General features: G+C 33.5%; 1 protein-coding gene across 1 annotated transcript in view; it reads left to right on the plus strand.

The window, feature by feature from the left end:
• Positions 1–529: 529 nt before the first annotated feature.
• Positions 530–3,427, plus strand: part of LOC109218669 (receptor-like serine/threonine-protein kinase SD1-8) — an 8,866-nt gene continuing 5,968 nt past the window's right edge. Inside the window, exon 1 of the mRNA XM_019383042.1 lies at positions 530–2,021. Coding sequence (XP_019238587.1) covers positions 713–2,021 — 1,309 coding nt within the window. The 5' untranslated portion in view covers positions 530–712. The remainder of the gene's footprint in view (positions 2,022–3,427) is intronic.

A 3,427-nucleotide genomic window follows, 5' to 3' on the forward strand; every position in this document is an offset into this window, starting at 1 on the left:
CCCTTACAAGGTTTTTTCCTACTGCATTTTCCTTGCAAGGTATTTAACAAGGCAACCAAAAGGCGTATTGTAGATATGTGTACTCTTTTTCCTTCTCTAGAATTTTTTTTTCACTGGGTTTTATTTTAGTTAAGGTTTTAACGAGGCACATTATCTGTTGAATAGACATTCAAGGGGAAGTGTTATAAATAGAATTTTATTTATGGTGAATGTCTATATTTAGAGAGATTCTAGGGTTTATTACTTGGTGGCTAAGTCACCCTCTTCCTATAAATAGAGGGTTCTATTCCATTGTAATTCATCCCAAATCAATAAGAATTCTTCCTCTCTACTTTTCTCTGCAATACTCCTCTTCTTCTTTTATTATTTCATAAAAAATTTTTTTTACTTTACCCTATCGATAATCATCCCAATTATTTTGTACATTTTTTCAACTCTACAACAGGAATTGTGGAATGGTTTTTGTGACATCTCATTTTCAAGGAAAGACTTTAGTAAGACCCAGGAAGAATCATACTATTTTAAGTTTTGCGGGTACAAATGAGGGGGATGGGTACCTAAATATCATCTTCCTTCCGTCTTCCTATCAAACACGAACAACAAGTACCCCAACAAATGTTTCAAATGCCAAGATTGCCCAACATCTCCCACTTATCCTAATGTCTTCAATTACCCACCAAAACAAAAGAATAACCCATCTTTTGATTCTACAATGAGAAACATTAACACCAAAGGATACTGCTTTCACCAATTTTCTCTCTTCCTTCTGATTTCTCAATTTCTTGTTCCAATTCTTGCCATACCCACTGATACAATCACCCCAACACAGCCTTTAACCAAAGACCAAACCTTAGTATCTTCCGGACAACTCTTTGAATTAGGCTTTTTCAGTCCAGGCGGTGTCAATTCAGACAAATGGTATGTCGGAATTTGGTACAAAGAACCACAAGACAGGACTTTTGTCTGGGTTGCAAACAGAGCCAACCCTCTTTCAAACTCACCCACCTCTGTCCTAAAACTCACCGAAAATGGCACCCTTCTTCTCATTGACGGTCAAACTAGGAACTCCGTCTGGTCTTCCGATCAAACTCCGGCGACCAACGCAGTAGCTCAACTCCTAGACTCCGGGAACTTTGTCGTTCGACCAGAAAACGATGAAACAGAACAGAGTTACACGTGGCAGAGCTTTGATTATCCAACAGACACTTTATTACCTGGGATGAAACTTGGGTGGGACTCAAAAAGTGGGTTAAACAGAAACATAACATCATGGAAAACAGCAACCGATCCAGCTCCTGGAGATTTCACTTTCAAGATCAACACAAATGGATTACCAGAAATTTTCTTAACGAATAAACAAGAAATTGTCTACAGGAGTGGTGCTTGGAATGGACTTAGATTCAGTGGGGTTCCGGAAATGAAACCTACTGAGATTATTACATTCGAATTTCAGTTCAAATCAGATGAAATATATTACATGTTTGAGTTACATAACAAGAAATTATACTCTAGGTTGTTGGTGAATCATACCGGTCTGCTTGAAAGATACACGTGGATTCGGACAAACAGTATATGGAATAAATTCTGGTATGCTCCAAAAGATCAATGTGATGATTATACAGAGTGTGGGATGTCCGGAATATGTGATACAAATCTTTCGCCGGTTTGTAAATGTTTGGTGGGATTTAAGCCGAAGAATCAAGTGGCATGGGATTTGAGAGATGGGTCTGATGGATGTGTGAGATTTCATAAATTGGATTGTGAAACTGATAGTTTTAATATATTGAAGAACATGAAATTGCCGGATACAACGAACTCTTTTGTGGATAAAAACATGAATTTGGATGAATGTGAAGCTATGTGTCGGAAAAATTGTTCTTGCACGGCGTATACTAACTCGAATATTAGTGGAAGTGGGTCGGGTTGTGTGATTTGGAGCACCGAACTTATTGACATGCGGCAGTATGCGGCGGCGGAAGGTGGCCAACTTCTCTACGTTAGGGTGGCTTCTTCTGACGCAGGTATGATCCCATTTTTCTCGAGCTTTTTTAATTTGGAAGTTTCTAGCTTCGTTTGCAATTCCATGTGTTGTTAATAAAAATATTTTAAACTCAGATAAAGAGGAATATTAAGATAGAGTGACAATCAGCGTAAGAAAATCATAGTACAACAGATTTTCTCGTATTAAAAAAGAATTTGTACAACCAATTTTAAGTAATTTAGGATTAACAATTGTTAGCTAATCTATGATCCTCTCTGTGGGAGGATCAAATTTTGGATGATTGGGACGAGTTGAGTCCACTCGGTTAGCACGGTGGGTCAGTGAATAGTTGATCTGGTGGAAATTTGAAATTTTCATTTATTTGTTTTTTTTTTATAATAATAATTAGAAAAAGTGATAATTCAAAAGCGAAAAGTAACATAAAAAGGATAATGGAATTTTGGGAAAACTTTTGTGAAAGTTTGGTACTTTAGGAAAGAAACCTTTGTAAAAGTTTGGAAAGTATTTCTATGATTGGAATATGCAACTGTTAATTTACTAGTATCTTTTTGCATATTTTTGTGGGAGATATTTTAATTTCACGCAAAAAATTATTTATTTATTCATTTGGCAAACTTGCCGTTCTCAATATCATTCCCACTATACATATCTTTTTCTTTTGAATCTACCGTCATGCCTTTTCATAGTAGTATCACTATATAACTTTCATTCATTATAAATGTTAAGTTTCTTTTGGAACCAATTTCTATACTAGATTATAATATATAATCTCTATAACATCAATTAGCTATAACAATAAAAAAAAAACTAAATCAAACAAACCTGTTATAAAGAGTTTTGATTGTACTTTTTACATCCTAAACTGACGAACTTTCAATTTCAAGTTGCATTTACAAGTTGGATCAAATTTATTTGTCCAAAATTGTTTGCCCATCAAGAACCAACCCAAATATTCCGTGAATAATTTTTAAATGTAATTTTTATCATTTTAATAAGAAAAAAAAACATATAGTAGTTATAATTTAACTTTTATCCGATTGAGTTCAGAAGTTGATCAAATTAGCCCACGATCAAACAAGAGATGGGATGCAATAATTAGATGAAATTTTATAAAAATATATTACCTTATATTGTTTCTTCATTTGGGAGGTAATAATTTTTTAATATCATAAATAGTAGAGCAATAACTAAATGATTGGGGTGAAAATAATCTACATAATTAAGATAAGGAAAATTTTACTAACATATAAAGTTTTAATTGATTTCAAAGTTCTAAATATTAGGAAAATCATTAATGACTATTATTAAATATTAGAAAACTTATTAAATGAATATTCATAAATAGTAGAGCAATAACTAAATGATTGTAGTTAAATGAATGTCTAATAATTACCAAAAAGAAAACGAAAGAGTATATACATATAG

The sequence above is a fragment of the Nicotiana attenuata genome, unplaced genomic scaffold (assembly GCF_001879085.1).
Source record: "Nicotiana attenuata strain UT unplaced genomic scaffold, NIATTr2, whole genome shotgun sequence".
Classification (NCBI taxonomy): Eukaryota; Viridiplantae; Streptophyta; class Magnoliopsida; order Solanales; family Solanaceae; genus Nicotiana; species Nicotiana attenuata.